Source organism: Phalaenopsis equestris, unplaced genomic scaffold (assembly GCF_001263595.1).
Source record: "Phalaenopsis equestris unplaced genomic scaffold, ASM126359v1 Scaffold000757, whole genome shotgun sequence".
Classification (NCBI taxonomy): Eukaryota; Viridiplantae; Streptophyta; class Magnoliopsida; order Asparagales; family Orchidaceae; genus Phalaenopsis; species Phalaenopsis equestris.
The window spans coordinates 268301-289731 of record NW_018165197.1 but is presented as its reverse complement, the minus strand read 5'-3'; the positions used below and the strand labels follow the sequence as shown (position 1 = coordinate 289731).

The 21431-nt window shown below is 31.1% G+C and overlaps 1 protein-coding gene across 1 annotated transcript in view; it reads right to left on the bottom strand.

Annotated features, from left to right (window-relative positions):
- Positions 1–1770: 1770 nt before the first annotated feature.
- LOC110030742 (homeobox protein knotted-1-like 3) overlaps positions 1771–21431 on the bottom strand; it is a 57114-nt gene continuing 37453 nt past the window's right edge. The window contains 5 exon segments of the mRNA XM_020733632.1: positions 1771–2015; positions 2118–2257; positions 8887–9018; positions 9125–9149; positions 9151–9307. Coding sequence (XP_020589291.1) covers positions 2012–2015; positions 2118–2257; positions 8887–9018; positions 9125–9149; positions 9151–9307 — 458 coding nt within the window. The 3' untranslated portion in view covers positions 1771–2011.

The following is a 21431-nucleotide window of genomic DNA, read 5'->3' as shown; positions in this document are numbered from 1 at the left end:
GCTCATCGTAAAAAATGTCATCAAGATGTGAATCAGGCGGCATAAGATGAGCAGCTAGAAAATTTGCTAAAGCTTGGCCCTTGATGGCTAATTGTGGCATATATTTGATATTGAATTGCAGGAGTATCATTGCTCATTTGACCGATCATCTTGCCAGTGTGGGACAAGTCATCAAGTATTGCAAGTGTTTACTCTTGAGATTAGAATAATATGATGAGACAACATAATTGCTTAATCTTCTAAACTTTGAATATGAATATCAAGCAATACTTTTCAATCGATGGATATCTCAATTGATCGAGGATAGTACGCTGAGTAAGATAGTAAAAGACATTATATTTTCCCTCATTATTGGCTTGGGTTAGTAGTACTCCTCCCTTATTACCAAGGAAGCATCTTATGGGCAGCTAAACTTAGACAGTAACAATCAGAAGATAAATATCACACATGTAAATTACAAGAAATACTCTAATAACAACCCTTTCCATACGGGAGTAAAAAAGTAATTTCATCATTGTACCCTCTCCTCTATAAATAGGAGAATCATTTTATGAATTAGGCATGACTGATTATTATTCATTCCTCCCTCCCTCCCCTCCCTCGCATTATTTACATTCTATTCCGTGGGTGTAATTTACGGACAATCAGAATTCATAACTTTTCGACCCATCACACACCACTACCAATGCTACCCACTGCTGGTATTGCTACACATTAGTGCTGACGTTGCACACTGTAATTATGCTATATATTGTCATTATGGCTGCCCACACATATTCAATCACCGGCCGATACAAGTTGCGACCACTCTTGATTACCATCCATCACCCTTTATTATGTTTCAATTAGTTTGAAATATATCATAAAAATAAAAATAAAAACATAGTTTAATGCACTTTATTTGCATTCAATCAAACAATTCAAGTATTTCTAAATGCAAGCGTTCAAGTTATATATTTAAAATACATATATGTTAAACCATCTAACTAAATAGACCCAAAGTAAAAACAAAAAAAATACTCGTTCGAAATAGTAGCAGCTAAATTTTTTCAAAAGGCAATCTATCTATTGTTTGTATGATATGAAAAAATGATTTGTGGCCATTTTTTTTTTTTGCCCCAAATCATTTCTTCATAAAATTATCATTCTTTCTAGCTCAAAATGACCATTCCTTCTTCCGAATAACCCTTAAATTAAAATAGATGATCATACTTCTTATTTTAATTAATCATAATGGATAATTAGTTCCCTTAAAACTAAAAATATCTTAATACGAATTTATTAGAGGAAATGCATTACTTGCCATAATGCCAAATAATCAAGCTCTTACTGAATTAACTGAACACCAAATTGATTTGATCTCTTGGCTTGTCAAATTTTTAGTTGATCAACTTACACAGGCATGCCTTTGAACACAGCTAGGCTCTTATACTAACAGCTGTTAAAAATTTGAAACATTTAATCTTGTTCATACAAAACTCAACATTTGATTAACCTTATCCTAATCAAAATTAAACTCAAAACATATCCACATATCTTTCAGCTCCCTAACAAAACTATCCTAAATTATTTTGGATTGAAAATAAAATTTGAATCAAATTAATTATATATAAGATGGACTTTGAGGTCCTGGAAGATAAAAAATCATTTGATCAAATTTATTCTTAAAAGATGAACACAATCAGACAAATTAAAGAAATCAATCATTAGACATATCCACAACATTACATCTACTTTAACTGAATTACCAAGAACTAACTGTATTCACTATAGCATTTAATACAACACTATGGTAAAAAATTCATGGTTAGAAAAGCAAAAAAAAAAAAGTGTTTGTGTGTGTGTGTATGTATATGTGGGGGTGGCAATGAGCGCTTATACTACATATCCAGCAATGTTAGTTTCCAATCATCATCTATTTAATTCTATTTCTCTATCATGTTTGAAGCACATCCACAACTACGGTGTTGATAACAAGATAAGTTGATTATTTTCATGGCTTGCTTCTCGGTTACCTACAAGAAAAACAACTCCTCAACTATTTGACATTCACATGAACTAAATTCGAATAACCGAGGAGTTATGGTTTGATATATAGAGTGCATCTCGAGAAATACCTTTTGCGTTTAGACTTTGAGCAGCTTGTTGCGGATTGGGAGTTATTGTGCCAATTTCGCTTTCTTTGATTGATGAACCAATTATTGATCTGTTTCAGTTGAAGACCAGTCTCCTCCACTAATTTTGCTTTGTCATCTTCCTGCATGTCAAATCATCTTTGTTAACAGCAGATAAGTTTTGGCATCAATCTTATAAAAATAATAATGCTAAAAATAATGGTGATGTCGATGAAAAATCATGATTTCACTGAAGGTCTACATTTAAATCGATTTTATAGAGGCTAATTATTTAGAATTAGCATTTATTTCAGATTATTTATAAATTCTTCTTTTTCATATCTTACTCCTCTTCCTTATATTAATAAATAAGTAACTCTAAGCCTTTGATATAAGTTTTTTCTACAAAATAAATAAATAAATAAATAAAAACAAATAAAAAATTACATATTAGTAAGTTATTTGAACATAGTATTTCACTTGTGTATTTTACTCGAGGGAAATTGTTATAAAATCAAAGTGATGGGCAACAAAAGAAATAACATAGATTTTACATGGAAAACTCAAAATAAAAAAAATCATAGACAGAAGAAAGATTCACAATACCAAAAAAAAATTGATACAGATGGAGAGTGTTGGGTCACATAAGATTAAACTAAAGAAAAAGAGTTATTACTCATACAAAGAAAATAGGATTTTAGACTTTTACAAGATCTCTTATGATGAAAATGCTTAAGAGGAGGCCAAAATAAATAAGCACAATGATTGTTATCCAAAGGCTATAATACGAGACCCAACGGTAGAGGCCTTCAATCTGTATGGTCATAATTTTTCACAAAGGCAAGTGGGACCCATAGAACTTGGGTTATAATTTAATAATCTTTACCTTGACACAAATACTTAAAAAAATGTATAATAAATCTTTAATGTGACAGAAGACAATCCACCTATTTTATAAGAAACTTTAGGGATTGCCAATAAATATCAACCAAGTCTAAGAATGCCAAACTTGACAATTAGAAGTGTTTGTCATTATATTAGTAGGATTATCATGGTTACTATTCTTGCTTACAACAATATTATAATGAGCAATAACTTCATGAATGAAATGGAAACAAACATCAATGTGCATAGTTCTCTTATGAAACATCTAATTTTTAGTGGGCTAATAGACAATCTGACTATCATTCATCACTGTGATAATTTCAAGTTAACAATAAGCTATCCAAGTAAATATTTTAACCAGAGAGCTTCTTTAAAAGATTCAATAATTGTCATATACTAAACTTCAGGTGTAGACAATGCTATTATAGACTATAATATAACCTTCCAACTAATCACACAACCTCCAATGATAAACAAATCTTTTAAGTGATCTTTTTCTATCAATATCTTCAACAAAATCTGAATTAAAATGGTTGATGACTCAATCTGTTATCCCTTCAAATTGTAAGAAAAAAATATATTTCTTTTTCTTTTAAGAACTTGAGGATCTACTAAAGTAACTTTCCAATCCTACTTACTTAATTTAGTTGCTAACTATATTATTGCATATGAAAAGTTTATAAGAGAATATAGTTTAGCATACATGAGAGATTTTTCTGCACTGGACTGTAAAACTCAAGACATATACTTAATCTCATCAACTAATTATGAACACAAAGCTGATACAAGTCAGATATGTCTAGCTCATGGAGTAGTAATTGGCTTGGCATTCTACATATTGAACATATCAATTATCTCAATTTATCTTTTTCTACTTCTAAATAATTGACCTACATATCTATCTCTACAAATCTTTATGTTGAGCATGTTTTTATAGTTTTCAAATCTTTCATCTTAAATTCACTACTTATTTGAGCCTTCAACTTATTTTTTTCTTCCTTAATCATAGTAATCAATATCTCTTCAACATATAAGAGTAAGTAGACAAAGAACCTATCGCCAATCCTCCTGTAGTAGAAATAATTATTGTAACTTCTTTTAAACTCATTAGTGATGATAAATAAATCAAATTTCTTACCACTGGTGATAAGATTATATCAAACTATAAAAGGACTTCTTTAACAAACATATAGTCTTCTTTTCTGTAACTATGAAGCTTATGGGTAGCTCCATGTAAATAATCTCTTCAAGCTCTCCATGTAAAATTTCAGTTTTTACATTTAATTGATCAAACTTAAGGTTATGATTATCCACAATATCGAGTAAAGATTGCATTGAGTTATGTTTAACCACTGGAGAGAAAACATCCATAAAGTCTGCACTTTTAATTTGGTTGAACCTTTTCACAACTAGCCAAGCATTATATCTAGCATCCTCAACTTGATGTATGCCTTCTTTCTTCTTAAAGAACAAATTGCATCAGACAACTTCACTAATTCCCAAATACTTATTAATGTAAGGATTCCATCTACTCATGCATTGCAATCATCCTTGTCTAGATTAGTTGCATTAATGGCCTCGATATGGCTACATGAATCTTTTTCACATTTGATACCTTAGGCCATATTTACGCTATAAGCAACCAATTAGTCTCACCATACCCTCGTGGCTAACTTAATGTCTCCTTTTTATATTTTAGCAATAAAGAATTAACTTAGTTATTATTATGATGATGCTAAAGTAGCATCAGTACAACTATTCGAATTTAACTGAGAAGTCGTGTCAGGAGTTGTATCTATCTCAATATCAAGCTTTGCATATCTACTAGACCTCTCCTTTTGATCAACATCACTAAATTTTATAGTGGTTTTACAAGTAAGATTATAGACTCACCAAACACAATATATCTATCAACGATCACATTTTTTAGAATTATAACTTGTAGCCCTTAACTCTAATTTTAAACAAAGAAGTACACGCTTTATAGATCTAAATTCTAATTTACTACTATCAACATGAGCATCCGCAAAGTAGCCAATAATTCATAAATTAGAAAAATACTAAGTTTACTAATCAAATCACTTATGAAGTTTTCTTGCCGATAACAATTGAAAGAGAACCAATTCACAAGTAACAAGCCATGGAAGCAATTTCAGCATAAAATGATTTAGGTAGCCCAACATTGGAAAGTATGCAATGCATTTCCTCCATAATAATCCTATTATACACAACCACACAGTTCTACTGTGGATTATTTTAGAATGTAAAGTCCATCAAAATTTCTTCAAATTTATAAAAGACAAATTTTCCTGAATAAAACTCTAAGTCATTATCTAAGAGAAAAACTTTAATCTACTTCATAGTCTAGTTCTCAGTTATAATTTTCCAGCCTTTAAATGTAATAAATACTACCACATTTTTTTTCAAAAAGAAAACCAATTTTTTTCTCAACAAAATCATCAATTAATGATAATATTTATCTAGTATCTCTCTCAAACAATACTATGGATAATTTATATGTAGCCCAACATCCCATTTGTATTATAAATTCTCTTGTGCTAAACTTAACTCTCTCATGCTTTTCAAATATATAGTGCCTACAAAACTTCGTTAATGTTTTTGAACATCAAGGATTCCTCTTCTACTCAATTCTGTCATCCTATTTTTATTTTTTTGCCCAAGGCACATCTGCTAAAGTCTAGTTATTTCATCATCTAGTATGAAAAAAATGATACCTATTATATGACGAACCTTGCAAGGCATATAGTCTAAAAGCCTCTTCTATCGATTCATCATAACAAAAGAACTTTTGTTGACTCAGAAAAATCAACCTTTATCATAGTACTAGTACAATTTAGCATCTAGAGTACTAATAAAAATTAAATTCACTTTTAGATCAGAGACAACTTACATCTCCATATGTGTTGATAAATCCATCAAATATCATAATTTTGATAGTTTCAGTACCATCTTACAACGAGTAGCATTATTCCTCCTTAATTATATAAATTTAGATATTGTCTTATAAGTTATAAATGAATTCCTTTTGGTAAACATGTGAAACATGGAAGATGAATCAAGAACTCAATCATCACATAGTTTACTATCAGGGAGAACTATGAGTTCGCCACCACTAACAACTACAAAATATTGGCTTCACCAGAATGATTAATTTATTTCCACTTCTAATTAATAGTCAGTTTCTTATTTTTATTTTATAGTTTATAACATTTAAATTTGATGTGTCATTTTTTTTAATAATAATTGAATATCTTATTTTTATTCTTAAATTTTGATATGCTCTTTATATCAACATTTAGACTACAACTTAAGCCCCCCCTCAAATAATTTGTTCTCCCTGAGCAATAGGTTAATCCACATGTTGGTTTATATTCTCTTTAAAAAAGAGAGCAATAAAAATTTTATCCAGAGTAAGTATCTCTTGACCATAAAAATAATCTCTCTAAATATTGCATATGATAAAGACAATCAATATAACAAAGTTAATGTTAAGTCTTCTTCACCATATTTAAACTTGATGACCTCTAATCATAGTCAAGTGATCTACAAGAGGCGTGTCTTCAACAATCTCGTAGGAGTGCAAACACCGCTTCAAATTTAAATTACTAATAAGACTTTTATGGATAATTATTCTCATTTTAGCCATAACGTATTTGATGTCTAAAGATACGTCTAAAGCATTTTGATCCTTATATTGCATCTCCAACATAATTTCTTGTCAAATCATAGTAGCACATCATTTAAATCCAACTATGCCAAAATAACTTACATCTTAACCTATAAAAGAGAAAATCGCATGCTATGATCCAAGAGTAGAATATCATACATCATTGTGGCAATCATGGAAATCAATAAATATCTCTCCAATACCAATTATTGTAGAATCAAAGATAAGAGAGGAAAAAGATGAAATCACACACATTTTACGCGACAAAACAAAAATGGGAAAACTAGTAAGCAAAATAAGATAATTTAGATCCAAAGAAAAAGAAATAAGTGGAGAGTGCTGATACGCATAAGACCAAAGCAGAATAGCGAGTTACTGAGTTGTTACTTATACAAAGAAAAGTGATATTTGCAAACTTTTATGAGATTGCTTGCAAAAAAATATTCAAAAGTGAGCCAATAAAATAATAGCACATGAATTGAAACCTACGAGCTTTAATAAGATTATCATTATAAGATTAATCTAACGATTGATGCATTCAATTCACATGCTCATAACTTCTTATTAAGTCGAGCGGGATCCACATATTTTGGGTCACAAAATTAACAAAAAGTATTATTTTTATTATGCTGAAGAGGAAGTCTTAAGAGAGTTGAACTTTTGTATTCCAATCTAAAATGATTTCATATTGATTTTCAAATAAACAATTGGTATGCTACTAATGTCAATGTAAATGTACCAAGGGATTGTAGCATTACTCTTTAAAAATGTTACTTCTTCATAGCTTATGTTTGAGTAAATATTAAGTATTCATTAACATATAGATCTATCAAAAAAGCTCGTTGTTCAAAAACAGCTCATGTTCGGCTTGTTAAATAGCTCGTACTCGGCTCGTTCGTTAAGTAAACGTGTCGAACACAAACAAATTTTTAGGCTTGAATTATTAACGAGCCAAACAGAAACAACCCTTTATTTTCTAGTGTTCAACTCATTTTAGCTTAAATTAAATAAATTATATATTTTATTCATATCATAATATATTATATATATTTATATCTAATTTTAAATCATAACAACTCGTATGGTTATTTGGTTCTGCACCTATTGCGTAAATTTGGTGCAGATTTGAATCCAACACCCTAAATCTATTTTTTCAATTAATTTTAACGAGCCAATTTTGAGCCGAACAAGAGCCGAACACAAACAAGAATATTTAAATTGAGTTGAACACGAACACATTGTTCACGAGCCCATTTCAAATACGAGCCGATTTTAAACACGAGCAATTTCGAACGAGCCAAACACGAGCAAAGCCTGAGCTCACTCAAGCTTGACTCGCTTACAACCCTATTAACATGTTGATCCACTGCTTTCAAAGAAAATGACTAAGCATCTATTCCTTCTTCCCCCTTTTTATATTCTTTTACTAACAAACTTCAATCTTATCCCTTCTCATAATTGATTCAAAATCATTCAATTTGATCTCAAACTCATACTATCCAAGTTAAAATCCTAATTTCATAAAAACATGGACCCATACTTATAGATGCCTGCGTATAAATGCATAAAATTAGTTATAATATAAATACATACATAATTGTGTGGACACATTCACATACATATTTTGATTCAAACTCAAGCTATTTTGATTCAATAGAAGCTCAATTGGGCTCAATTAAAGTAAGATCTTACACATTTTTCAGCTTACTGATGTTCATTAAAGATAAAAGTTGAATCCCATTTTCAATGAATTTTCAAGATTTAATTACAGTTACAATTCCTTTTGGTTTGCATTTTTTATTTCTTCAGCGCTGTTAGTTTTTTCTCCAAGCAACCCTCAATTTTGAAGTGAAAAGTTTATACATATCACACAATTCTTATGTATTTACATATCTAATATCTAAAATTTAATATTTATATTTATGACATTTTGGTGCCATAAACATATGCAAGAAAATGTGTATTTCACTCTTGAAATGTTAACAATAATGCCATTAATGTGATATTAAAGATTTCAGTTTTGTATATGTATTAATATGAAAGTTTAAGTGATAGATATGAAAATATATGAAATTTTATACGGTATATTCTAAATGAAAAGCCAAACTAAATTCTTCGTTACACTTTACACCCAAAATTTACTACTTTTTAATAGAAATTTACTCTATGATCAGGACTGCAAAAAAAGACTAATCTTACTGTAGGGTACGGCCATTTAGAATGCTGCTGCCACCATTGCTTAAGCACAGAAGTGGTGTCGCCTGGAAGTTTTCCTGCTCTTCTCTTCCTCATAATCTCCTCTCTTACATCTTCGATTTTCGACCTAAACCCCTGAAAGCGAACATATAAAAAACAGAAGAGAGCCTGTCATTTCATAAAATTAGACATCACACCCATTAAAGTAAATTGTAATGTAGTTGCGAACGAGTGGCAAAACCTGTTTCAACTCAAGCTTGAGCTCTTACTCTTTCCATTAACGATCGCTCGGATTCGCTTGGTAGAAGCGGGCCGAAACCCATCAGATCATGTCCGTCCATTAAAGGATCAAGAGAGCAATCAAGTTGGAGATCGTCTTCATCATCTGACATGGTTGCTCCGGTTCCTTCATCAAGGGTTACGCCTGCAAATTTTTTGTTACTTGAAGAAATGCCCGAACAAAATTATAAAACTCGCGCTTTGCAAAGTTCTATTTTTTTCTCATGATAATTTAAATACCAAGTTCAGGGACGATTGCAAGTTTCAAAAGTAATCTAATGTAGTCCTAAATAGTAAGAGCCTCTCTGGGTCTGTTTCAAGAAATAGCTTTCAAACTTATGAAGCAAAAAAACTAATTCTTTAAAAAATTATAGTGGCTATTATAATTATTTTAAGTTAAAACGTAGCTTTTTTTAGCAGTCACCACATTTAGCCAGATCTGATTTAAAGTTTTTAGGATAATAAGCTTATTGAGAGGTTAGGATAGAAGAATTAGAGAAAAAAATTCTATTAATAAGGTTGTGGAAAGATTACCGCTATGTTTTTCCTAAAGACTTCAAAAATAAATGCTGGACCAACATTTTTATAGATTCCTATAGGTGTTCGAAAAATTGACTATAAATATTCTAATTGTTTAAGCTCTTGAATGGATGTGTTATGTTAAACTTATAAAATACAACTTAAATAAAATATGTAAATATGGTGAATTTGAAATAAATACTTTAATTAAAGAATACAGTGAAATCATTCAAAAAAAAAAAAACTCTTAAAAAACAAAGATTAGGATAATTTCACTATTCCAGGTACTAGAAGGGGTTTTTTTTTTTTGGAAAAATATTATGCAGTCTGCATGCCATCATATGTCTGATTTAAGTATCTATCCTTGGAAGGTTATGGATAAAAAATCTATTCTTACTACTATAATCCTTAAGTTTCCAGACTTCACACTTATATATTCTAAGGGGGTTTGAAAGGGATGTGTTTATGAAAGAAGATAAATTTATCTTATTTGTTGACTTTATAGTTTCAAATATGGAAGAAGAAAAGGAAATCCTAATCATCACAGGTAGACCATGTTCTAGCCGCCAAAAGGGTGATGATTGGTGTATAAAGAAAGGGGAATTGATAATAAGAGTGAATGATTAGGAAGTTACTATTAATATTTTAAGACCTATGTAATTCCATAAAGACTATAGTGGGGGCGGTGCTTTAAATGTGATTTCGATCGCTGGCATAGTGAGAGATCAATTATATGGTACATTAGAGTTTGACCCAATAAAGAAAACATTAATTGCTCGTGATGTAGATAAAAATAAAATTGAATTTTCTCAATTTATAGAAGCAACCCCTTGAGTCTTTAGGAAAGAATTGAGTGACTTGATAACTATACTATATTCAAACGTTTAATTTTAGAGGCACCTATTTTGGAGTTAAAAATGCACCTCAAGTAACTTAGGTATGCTTTCTTCAGAGAATCATTAACATTGCATATTATCATTTCATCTGATTGGATGAATTATAAAAGAAAAATTGATTAAGGTTTCGAGGGTGTGTAGATGAGGTTTTGGTGGGACCATATCAAATATTAAAAAAGGCATCCATTCCTTATTTATGTATAATATTCTATAGAAGATAATCATCAATAAAAAATTTATGTCCAGAGAAGATTAAACTGTCATGAAAAATTAGTAAACAAAGAAATACATAAGTGGTTAGATATTGAGGCCTACTTATCACATTTCAGATTGTGCTTAGGTGGGTTGTATTAGAAAAAAGTGGGATGATTATGATAGAAAATGATTAGGATAAGTTAATATATACTAGGAATGGCACTGGTTAGAGAATATATATGTAGAATATAGAAATTTTAAAAAAATAACAATGAATGAATATTTTTCCTTGCCTTTAATTGACTAAATCTTTGATAGGTTGGCATGACACCCTTATTTTTTCTTCTTATATGATTTAGGTTCACCATGCTTTTGTAGCACCAGAACATCTGGACAAAATCACACTTAAGAATACCTTTTGGGCTTTGCAATTCCCCTACTACCTTTTAAATATATATATGATGTCCAAACTCTTTTTGATCATATTGCAGGAGACATTGTGGTTTTTATGGATCAATTTTTTGTATTTAGGATCTCGCATGAGTCATTTCTTGAGCACTTAGCTTCAATGTTACAAAGATTCAAAGAGACTAACTTAGTACTAAATTATGAAATATATTAATTTATAGTTACATAACATATTATTCATGGACAAAAGATATCTAAGAAGGGGATGGAGATAGACATGATAAAATCTCAAATTTAAAAAAAAAAAATCTACGAGAACCCACTACTATTAAAAGGGTTAGGAACTTCATAAGACACATTTTTTAGACTGTCCTTAAGTATTTTTAAAATAAATAAGTTTTTATGTTATTTTTTTAGAAAATATTATGCTTTTTGAATTCAATCAGGAGTTCCTAGAAGCATTTGAACTTTTGAAATATAAACTAATCACTACACATGTAATTGTTGCACTTAATTAGAATCATTCTTCTGATCATATGTGTGATGCAAGTGATATTTCTATTGAAGCTATTTTAAGGAAAATGATAGGAAAATATTTTTAGATAATATACTATGCTAATAAAAAGTTAAAGGACGCCCGAATTAATTATTCCCTCACTAAAAAAAGAAATGCTAGATATAGTAAATACATTTGATAAGTTTAGATCTTATTTGATTAACACATAAGTCATTAAACAAACCATTTCATTATGAAATGTCTTGTTACTGAGCAGGATGTTAAATCATGACTCATTAGATGAATCTCTTTATTACAATAAATTTATAATAAATCCATGATTAGATGTGTAACAAATACAAAATGGCTAATCACTTAGCTAGAATAGATCAAGAAATTCTATACCTATTAAAAATAGTATAAAAACATTTTTCTCTAATGAGCAGTTATTTGCTCTAGTTAAGAATATTATTCCTTAGTTTGCTAACATAATGAATATCAGTCTGAGCAATATTTTATCTTTCAATATGTCATAAAACTAAAGAAAAAAAGTTATTTATGATGTCATTTTTTCGGACAAATCATATCTATTTATAAAGTATAAGAACAAAATTATTAGAAGAAGTGTATCTTAGACAGAGCAGAAACTATCATTAGGCAATGCCATGACTCAAGTATGATAGGTATTTTAAAAGTTTTAGAACTACATCAAAAATCTTATAATCATAATTACATTGGCCGACAATTTTTAAGGATATTAATCTATAATTTTTAAGGATTTTATTAATATGTTAAAAATTATGATAGATGTTACAACTTAAGGAATTTTTAGGAAGAAGAAAATGCCAATGATTTACATATTGGATGTTGAGATTTTTTATGTGTGGGGTTTAAATTTTTATTTCATCTTTTGAAAACTAATCTATTTTGATAGTAGAGGATTATGTATCAAAGTAGATTGATAGTGACACTTTGCTTAAGAGTAGTTGTCAAGCAGTTATTAGATTTTTAAAGAAAATATGTTTATAAGATTTGTAATGCTTAGGGTTAATCAATGATCTAGGAAGCCACTTTTATAATAAAAGATTTGAGTGGTCATTTACATTTAAATTCAAAATTGAACATATGATTGTTATTATATATGACTTGTACTTATGGCTAAGTTAAAAGTTTTAAAAAGAAGATATAAGGAATTTGATAAAAAAGTTTAACCTAAATGAGATGATTATGCTTTAAATTAGATGATTCATTCTGGTCTTATAGGGCTACTTTTAGAATGTCTCCTTCAAGGGTTATTTGGAAAACTTACTACTTACTGGTAGAAGTAGATAATGACTTATCAAACTATTAAGGAGTTGAATTATAATTTTAAACACTCAATAGAATAATGCTTACAATAGTTAAATGAGTTGGAAGAAGTAAGATTGCAAGACTCTAAAAATACAAAACTATATAAAAAGAAAACTAAAAGTAGCATGATCAAATGTTTGAATTGAGGTCTTAATATTTAGTTTTAGATTAAATTTATTTTCTAGAAAGTTAAAGTTCATGTGATGAAGATCATTTATTATGGTTAAAGTCTATATAGATGGAGTAATAGACATTGATAATAACAAAAAACCCATATTTGCAATGTAAATTAATAGGCTTAAGTCTTATTTAGGAGGGGATATTAAGCATTACAGAAAGGCTTTAAGGCTAGTTTATCCTTAATAAAATTTTATTTTATTAGGTTGTTGATACTAAACTAAGAACTTCATAGGAGACTATCTAAACTTTATCTCATTTTGTTATATTATTGTGTTAGTTGCTTATATTTTAATAAAAGAAAAAAAAAATGTGTATGTTTTGTTGTAGGCATGCAGTCTCACTTCACTGAAGGCCTGGAGCTACGATGCTAGTCATTTAAAGTAGAATCATTGGTTTTGTGGCATCGTAGCACCACTACATTTTTTAAATTTATAATATTATGCTAAGTACTTGTTATCACTTAATTATATGTTAGAATACCAAAAAGCTACGTGGGTAGTGCCATAGTGTTGATCAAGTTAGTCAAACTAGCAAAATCCAACCAAAAAGATGGGAATCTGAGGTTACATAAATTTCATTGATAGATATCTTATCATTTTGGTTAAAAAATAAAATATTATTTATTAAAAATAGATAGTAGTAATGACAATGTAAAGAGGTATTTTTCATATTTTGACCAGACTTAATGCTGCAGTGTTAGACCCTAGTGCTATAGCGTTACCTTGCCTTAGTTGTAGCTCAACATCACCACCGTTTAACATAAGAAAATTAATGCATTTAGCGATTATGCAAGAACATAATCATGAAATTTTTAATCCTAAATTTTCTTATAAATAGAGTTGAATGATTTTGATTTCACTTTCACCTTTCTTTAGCTTATATTCAGGTTCTTATGAGAAATGGTCAATGTAACTTTGCCAACTTTTTTCTCCTTTTATTTCTCCATTTAGTGATATAATTTAAGATTAGAGTTAGGAAGAAGCCTCAAACTCCATTGATTCTAAGAAATTTGTGAGTTTTGAAGTTAAGGGAAGATATATGGAACCCTTAGTCCATATAAAGATAAATCTTAAGAGGGGGTCTAGGAGTTTTGGGGTTGTATTCATAGTGTTATTTAAAGTGGTTAAGAGGGATTAGTTCATGAGTTAGGTGGCACTATAACACTCATAGTTTGAGAGCTCTTTGAGACTTCCAAAGAGCTTTGAAACTATAAGATGTTCGTGTGGGATGAAGATTATCTTTCAATTTTGAGATTATTAACCTAATTTGTAATCTTTCTATCTAAAATTTTGATGAGTATCTAATGTACTATAATGTTCATCTAAAATTTGAGGAGTAACTAGATGTCTTAATTAAGAATAAAACCCATGTTTTATGGATAAATAATTGATCAGTTTTTTACTTCTAGTATGATTAAAGAGTTTAAGGCTTTTCACTACTTTATCTCTACCAAGCTGATGCCTAATAAGAATATTAATGAGGTTTTTTGGGGTAGGATAATATTAATTTTTTTATTTAAAAGGGGAAAAATATAAATATAAAAAAAACATATTCAGGTCAATTTTTAATATGACTAAAGATAGCTCTAAAGTTGGTCTAAGACATTACTCCCATTCTTCTATTTTATCTGTTCAAGCTAGGGCTTTATGAGACTCATTTGAGGAACAAATATATCCAAGTTCCATCTTAAGAATAAATAAAATTTTATCTTTTTTTGGGATCTATATTTAAACTTGGGGAGAGTTTCTCTCATCCCTTCATTTTGCATTCTAGCGCACTTTTTTATAATGTTGTGTGATACACCAAAATAATGCGTTGTTTTAAGTAAATATTTTATGTTTATTTTTGATGATATTGTACTTTAAAGAAGTGATATTGATGATATTGTACTTTAAAGAAGGGTATTTTTATATTTTTGTTGCAGGTATATCAATTTTAGGCATTTGGAGTAAAATTAAAAAAGAGGATAAAATTTTGAGCCAAAACAACTAACTTAGAGATTTTGGCGCCTGAAGCGCCAGAACTGGTGCCTGAGGCACTATTTTACAGAGAGCTGACGTCTGAAGTGCTAAAACCCAGAACAACATGATTTTAAGCAAGTTGGTTCCTGAAGCGCTAGAACTAGCGTCTGAAGCACCAGAGACGACTTTTTGCATATTAAGGCGATTCGGGACAAATTTTGCACAAATTTGAAAGGAACACTTGTTCTAAACACCTCATGGAGTAATTCAATATATCTAGACACTTTGGAAGGTTTTTTTATGAAGGGATGTTTCTGTTGAATCAATAGACATGTCTTTTGAATTCAAAAGAGTCGACTTTTGGATAGAATTTTGAATTCATTTTGAAGGGAGACAATCTCTAATAAAAGAGAGGGAAGGGGAGGCCGAAGAGAGGAAGAAGAAGATAAGAGAGAGAGAGAGAAAGTCAAGGGTTTGGAGATTTTCTTCAAGGATTGTAAGAGGAAAGAGAAGGTGAGAAAATTGTTCTTCATTACACTTCTAAGAGAGAATTGATAGTGTTTGTAAAGAGTGAAAGTGCTTGAAGAAAACTTCTAGAGATTTGCTTGGGAAGGATTGTGAGATAAGTTATGTTCTCTTATTTTTTGTTTTGTAAACTTACTTTTATATATGAAATTCGTGTTTTGTCGCATTATTCTCATGAATTCTGAGTAGTCTTCTTTATTAGTCTTCTTTATCCTTTTCCCCCCTACTTTGAGATATATTTTTGTGAAGAATTGATTTTATTTTATACGGTTTTAAATGTAAAAAAATTGTGATGATTTGAACTCTGATCTTCATTTACTTTTTAATCTGACCAACTGAAATGTTAAAATGTGTTGAGAAACATATATTCTGAAAGAGCTATGATTTCTACAACTTAGTGAAATCACATTTGATTTCATGGGAGAGGATGTCATCAATAAAATTAAGTGCAATTAAATAGGGAAATATACTTTGTTGGATACAAAATTGGTGATTTTAAGGTGACAGATTAAAATCCCCAATTTGGTCCCATTTATTGGAACTAATGCGAGCCCTTGGGCGAGGGAGTAGTGGAAGCTCTGGAGTGGCAGCCAGTATTCTCCTAGCCTAATCATGAAATTAGGGACCAAACTCTAGATTAGTCAATGTTCTTTATGCACTTTGAAGGTAAGTAATAGGATTGCTCCTATTTGACACAAAATAATTTATATATATATTTTTAAATGATTTTAATTTCTTCACAATCCATAAACTTATTGTAAATGGGAAGGATACTTTCTTAAATTTTAACTCTCCATCACAAAAATTTGTTTAGTTTTCGTAAGTTTTGTTTTGAAACTTTAGCAATTGGTTTAGTTAACATATTTCTTTTAACTGCATTTTATTTAGCATTCACGCTAATACTTTAGAATTGAATTTATTACTTCAGTTTTGTAGTTTAAATTGTGATTTACGTTATAAATATAAGAATTCATCTATAAGCATTCCAACTTCCTTGTGGGATCAATATTTAGGACTCCATTAGAGCCCTTTATTACTTGAGCGATGCATATACTTGCATTATTATTAGGGGATTTGGTAGTTTAAAGGTTTTAAAAGATAAAATTATTTTCATTAAAGTCATCTTTGTTAGGGTTTACATTACATATTTATTATTATTACTCTCATGTGTATTTTATAATATTGAAAAGTATTTACAAAAATAGCACACTAAATCTGCCCGTATCATTGTGTTTGCATCAATCTTGGCTTATTCAAAAGTCACTTCCCATTGAAATGCCATAAAACCCAAGACACTGCCATTCATGACATTTAAGCTCAAATCCCCTTGATTTAGGTTTTAGCATCTCAATGATACTTTCTAGCACTTAGTTCCTCTAGTAATTCAGAGTAATATCATAGCACTCTCCAAGAGCACCTGATGTCATGCATTGAAATACACATCTAATAAACCCAAATTTTCATTATTCATTACGTAGCATGCACTATAATCCGGAGCCTCCAACATCATGGTGCTAAGTCAATAAAATTTTTCGATAGGGGCATCATTGGTATGATTTTAAGTGTTATATTAACTGCATTTGGCAATCATTTATGAATAGGGTTAGGGGTCAATGTTCAACCATTCAATCGTTGCTCCTAATTTTTTATTTCCTGCCTTCAAGTTTTTTGATTGAGAAAATATTTAGAAGCCCCATGGTGTCTTGATAACACGCGAGAGGGAAGATGCTAACATTGATAGCCTTAACTTCTTCCGATTCATTAGCTAAATCACTTGAAAGTTACGAAGAATCTCTTTTCTAGTGCAACTTAGTATTAGATCATGGTTTCAATGGCTTGGGTGGCTTCACTCCAATTGTTATGTTTAGTGTGAGTTGAGGGTCTTTTATTGTAGAGCTCAAAGCCACATTAATTCTTGTGGTTTGAAAACTCTTAACAAATACATAATAACACTCAAATAAAGGAAGGTGGGTATCCTTTGATATCTCTACAATACAGTTTATCTGGATAAAATTGATCATTACACCTAATTCCTCAAGGAGGAACCCAATTTTGATGAGATCTAGTATTTTTTTATGTAGCTCATCATTAGAATTTGTTGGAAGGAGCGAGAGAGGAAATTATAAATTTTGTTATCCAAGCTCTAACCCACGAGTTCAAAGCATGACATTATTTTATTTTAGCAAGGTTGTTTTGTAGCTCTTATATGAGTGAGGTAATGTGAGATTGAGTAGCATTGAATCAAGCCATTGAAGGAATACAAAATACATAATCAATGTCAGTCGTATTATACATGGCTAAATACTTGACATGTTATAGGGTAGTACAACCGTCGGTATTAGATACCCAACACTAATCTTCATTTTATTTGTCAAATAAGGTGATACAAAGGAGAAAGAGGTGGAGTAGATTGGCTCCAACTATTCAATTTTTAAGGTTAGTATCTGCTTTCATAAAGGCCCCAAGTGGTTAGCTCCTTTCTACCTAATATATGACGGATATGTGATATTTCTATGACAAATTTCCTCATATTTTTAAATCTTTTTCTATTAATATTTTGCTTGAGAAGGGTATTTTTATAATAGTTGTACATGAGACAATTTGAGTGAAAAAGAATAGAAATCAACATAATAAAGAAGATTTTGAACCAGTGCACCCGTGTCGTAATTTGGTGCATCCGCTTTAGCTTCGACCACCAGCACCATGTTTAGTGCACCCATGACGACCTTAAAGTGCATGCACTTTTAGTAGCACACCCATGTGCTTTTGTCTGCCCAACATGTAACACAACTGTGCCATAGCTGCGGCGTACCCATCTCACCCGCACTGACTTCACGATGCTTCCACACCCAGTCCGTTGAGTTGAGTTTGACATAGATTTTCCTGCCTTTGACGGCCCCTACCTATATATCTACTCATGAGACTAGTCTTAGGTTACCTTTGGTAGATGAAAGCTATAAAAAAGTAGATAGTTTGATTAGAGAGAGCTCTGATCTTAAATTTTCCTCCGTTCTTTGGATTGAAACCTTAAGGGATGATTTTTTCCCCTTGAGTTCTTGTAAGTGCTTGAGAGATTTGTTGTATGAGAGGGAGATGTGCTGCTTTTGTGGAAAAGACAAGACTTTGTTCTAAGTTTCACTTTCATTTACATCTTTTAATGAAGATATGCATGGATTTTGTGTTTGTGGTTTTCTCGACCATGCGTGGATAAACTCTTTTTCGTGTCTCTGTGATGTTAGGGTAGTGGTTTTCATCGTTGTTTTTTGAGATTTTTTTTCTTGAAGCATTTTTTTGTGCTTTCATGGCCTATGTTTTTGGTTCACCTATGAATGTAATTTACTCCTAGTATAGCCAACTAGGATGTTAAAATATTTTGTGAAGTTATGCCCTCCAACCATTGTGTAGTGTAAATGAAGGGTTAACTATATCATTTTAAGAGGATAGACATATTTCAGTGAAACTTTGCAATCTGTTTTTTGGATTAAAACTATTATGAAAAATGATATGGGGATTGAGAAAGCCTCAACTTCATGAATTTTTTGCTTCTTTTGACCTAGAAATAAATATAAGGACTATTATATCCCTGATTGACAACATTCATGTAGAAAAACAAGGAGAATCACGATCACCACAATCCATGAAACATAGAGGCATGAGCCTCATACATCTTGAAAGAACTCTCAAGATTTTTCTCACTTTTCTTGTTTTCTTTGCTTGTGATCTATTCTATTCCTTTAGGATTTTAGGATTTAAAACCTTCTTTGTGATACTGCCAAGTTAGGTTCACCAGATTCGTAAACTAGAGATTTTTTTGCTTAATATTAAGACTTTCCTCATGGTATGGAAACACGGTACTCTTTAACCACATTATTAATTGATGCAGATGCTTTAATATCTTCAGGACAATGAGGTTTCCCATGATTCTAGTGAGGATCATTAGACTAAGTAGTTGATAGAAAATTTGTGGATACTTTGTAAGAAGACTAAGTAGAGCTGGTAGAGATTGAGGATGAGGACCAGATACATAAGAAAAAATATGGTCTACTATGAGAGGGTAACCTCAAGAAATTTAGGGAAAAAGAAGCCCCTTGTGCCTTCTATTGAAGCGGCTCAGGAGTTAGATCTGAAAACCTTACCAAGCCACCTCTAGTATGCATAACTAGAAGAACTATCAACATTGCTTATGATTATTTCAATAAACATGAGTGAGGAGCAAGAAGGGAAGTTAATTAGGGTTCTTAGGTCTCTTAGGAAGGCATTTAGGTGGACCATAGCTGACATTAAGTGTATAAGCCCATCCCTTTGCATGCAAAGGATTTTGATGGAAGAGGAACATGGACCCAAATCTAACCCGAGAGGAGACTGAACCCTGTGATGAAGAAAAAACTTCTTAAATGGCTTGATGGAAGCATTATCTGTGTACCCAAGAAAGGGGGAGTGATGGTTGTAGAAAATGAGAGGAACGAGCTGATACCCACCAGGGCTATCACAAGATGGAGGATTTGTATTGACTATAAGAAGATAAATTTTGTCACTAGGAAGGATCACTTTCCCTTGACATTTTTAGAATAGATGTTGGATATACTAGCAGAACCCCCATTCTATTACTTCCTCAATGGCTATTCAGGATAGCACTAGTTTCCCATATCCTAAAAGGAACAGGAAAAGACCACCTTTACTAGCCCTTATGGGACCTTTGCATTTAGGAGGATGCATGGACTACGCAATGTGCCAACCACTTTTTCAAGACTACATGATGTCAATCTTTTCTGATCTTATTGAGATTGGGATTAAATTATTATGAATGACTTCTAGGTGTTCGGTGATTCTCTTGACTCATGCATAAACACATCTTGCCCAAGTCTTGCACAGGTGTGAAGAGACCAATTTAGTGTTTGATTCGGAGAAGTTTTAGTTTATGGTCACAAAAGGAATATTTTTGGGCCATAAGGTTTTTGAAAAAGGGATGAAGGTAGATGATACACCAAAAATATACGCATTTTTAGACCCTTATACTCATTTTTGGTGATATTGCACTTTAATGGAAGGTATTTTTATGTTTTATTGTAGGTTCTTGATTTTTAAGACTTGAAGTAAAAATGATAGAATTTGGAGTTAAAATGACATTTTTGAAGAAATACTCAGCGTCGACGGCGCAGAATTACATAACATATGGTGGATTTAACTCAGCGCCGACGACGCCGTTTGACAGAGAGCAACAAATTAAATTATGGACCATTGGCGCCGACGGCGCCAATGTCAGTTCATACATGTTTCTAGAAGATTCAACAAATTTGGATGCTTTTTGAAGGGTTTTTGGATACACCTATTGGAGAGCCAACTCTAGGCTCTATTTGGGGCCAAAATTGATCAGAAAAGGGGCTCCTCCTCATTCCTCCTTGCTCATTTTCACCACACCTCGACTCCATACAATTTTTCCATCTTCATTCCACCACCATTAAAGAGTCTATTAGTGATTTTTCTTTAAGAGTTTAAAGTTTTTGTTGTGAGATTAAGTGTGAATTATTCTCTGAGAGAGTGGTTGAGAAGGAGAAAAGTGAGAGATTTCTTCTTCATACATTTCCTAAGAGAGGCTACAAGGGATTTGCTTTGAGAAAAAGTTTCAGAGAAGTATTGTTTGTTTATTAGTGTTGTATGAACTTTTTTTATATATGAAATTTGTGTTTTGTTGTATCTTTCTCATGAAGTCTGAGTAGTTTCTTTTATCTTTCCCCCTAC